This window comes from Nestor notabilis, unplaced genomic scaffold (genome assembly GCF_000696875.1).
Source record: "Nestor notabilis isolate BGI_N333 unplaced genomic scaffold, ASM69687v1 scaffold17382, whole genome shotgun sequence".
NCBI classification, from domain to species: Eukaryota; Metazoa; Chordata; class Aves; order Psittaciformes; family Psittacidae; genus Nestor; species Nestor notabilis.
This window is the reverse complement of record NW_009917152.1, coordinates 6,319-7,417: the sequence shown is the minus strand read 5'-3', so window position 1 is coordinate 7,417 and position 1,099 is coordinate 6,319. Positions and strand designations below refer to the sequence as shown.

Sequence of the window (1,099 nt, the reverse complement as noted above, 5' to 3'; positions counted from 1 at the left end):
GAGGCACAGGGCAGGCAGCCTGGGATGGGGCAGCCCCTTGGCAGCACCATCCCCGGTTCCAATGGGGGCAGTGCACAGCACAGCACCTGCACCAGCACCCACCTAGTGCTGCGCCCGCTTCTCTCCCTTCAGATCTGCTGCTGGGGAAGGACAGAGCAACGCCCAGGGCAAGATCACCCCCTATGCAGGGCAAGAGGCTGGGGAGAAGAGTGAGCACAGATGGAGAAGCGCACTGAAGGGCAGAGCTGCTGGATCCAGATCAGGGACTGACCCATCTTGGGGTGTCCCTGGAGCAGCAAGGGCTGTAGCTTCAGGTGATGAGGTTCCCAAGTTGAGAGCTGGACAGCTGCTACCAGCATCCTGCATATCCCAGCCCCATCCACAGACATGGGCCTGCTCCAAGGGCTCAGGAGGTACAGCAGAGTCAGGCAGCATGCAGGCAGGGAGAAGACATGGCTTCCACCTCACATCCGATTTGCTTTCCAGGACAGGTAGCAGTTCCAGACAATAGCAACACACTGGACAACGGCAAGCCTGAGGACAAAGGGAACAGGGTCCACAGCTGCAGGCTCCAGGAGCCCAGGAGCCAGGGCCATGGTTGCGTTACTACCTGTGCTTCAGGGGCACGAAGTAGAAGTTTGCGATTTGCACCGGTGGCCAGATCTGTGCAGAGAAGGAGACAGCGATGAATGGGCCCTGCCAGTGCCCCTGCCCCGTGCCCACCTCTGCCCAGGCATTTGGGGTGTCCAACCGAGCCCACAGCAGAGTCCAAGGCAGGAGACAGGGACAGGACCATGGAGGAGCCTGTCTGGGGGCACAGCACTTACACAGTAGTTGGTTAGCAGGGCGTCTGTATAGTCCTGGGAGATAAGAGAGGCTGTGAGTGTTCAGCATAGCTCCGCTGCTGCACAGTCCCGCTACACAGCTGCCCACATCCCTAGCAGCAGTGGCCATTGGCACAGCCCCAGGGAGGCCCCAGCACTGGCAGGAATGGCGCAGGATGGCCACTGTCCCCTGTCATCCCTCTGACTCCATGCCTGCTCCAGCTGGCACAGGGCACTGCAGCCCCTGCACATGTTGGGTGTCAGGGAGAGGGTGG

The 1,099-nt window shown here is 60.9% G+C and overlaps 1 protein-coding gene across 1 annotated transcript in view; it reads right to left on the bottom strand.

Annotated features, from left to right (window-relative positions):
* Window positions 1–464: 464 nt before the first annotated feature.
* MPV17 (MpV17 mitochondrial inner membrane protein) overlaps window positions 465–1,099 on the bottom strand; it is a 3,482-nt gene continuing 2,847 nt past the window's right edge. Inside the window, exons 4-6 of the mRNA XM_010024958.1 lie at window positions 828–860; window positions 611–663; window positions 465–534 (exon numbers count right to left, since the gene is read on the bottom strand). Of these exons, the coding sequence (XP_010023260.1) occupies window positions 465–534; window positions 611–663; window positions 828–860 (156 nt within the window). The remainder of the gene's footprint in view (window positions 535–610; window positions 664–827; window positions 861–1,099) is intronic.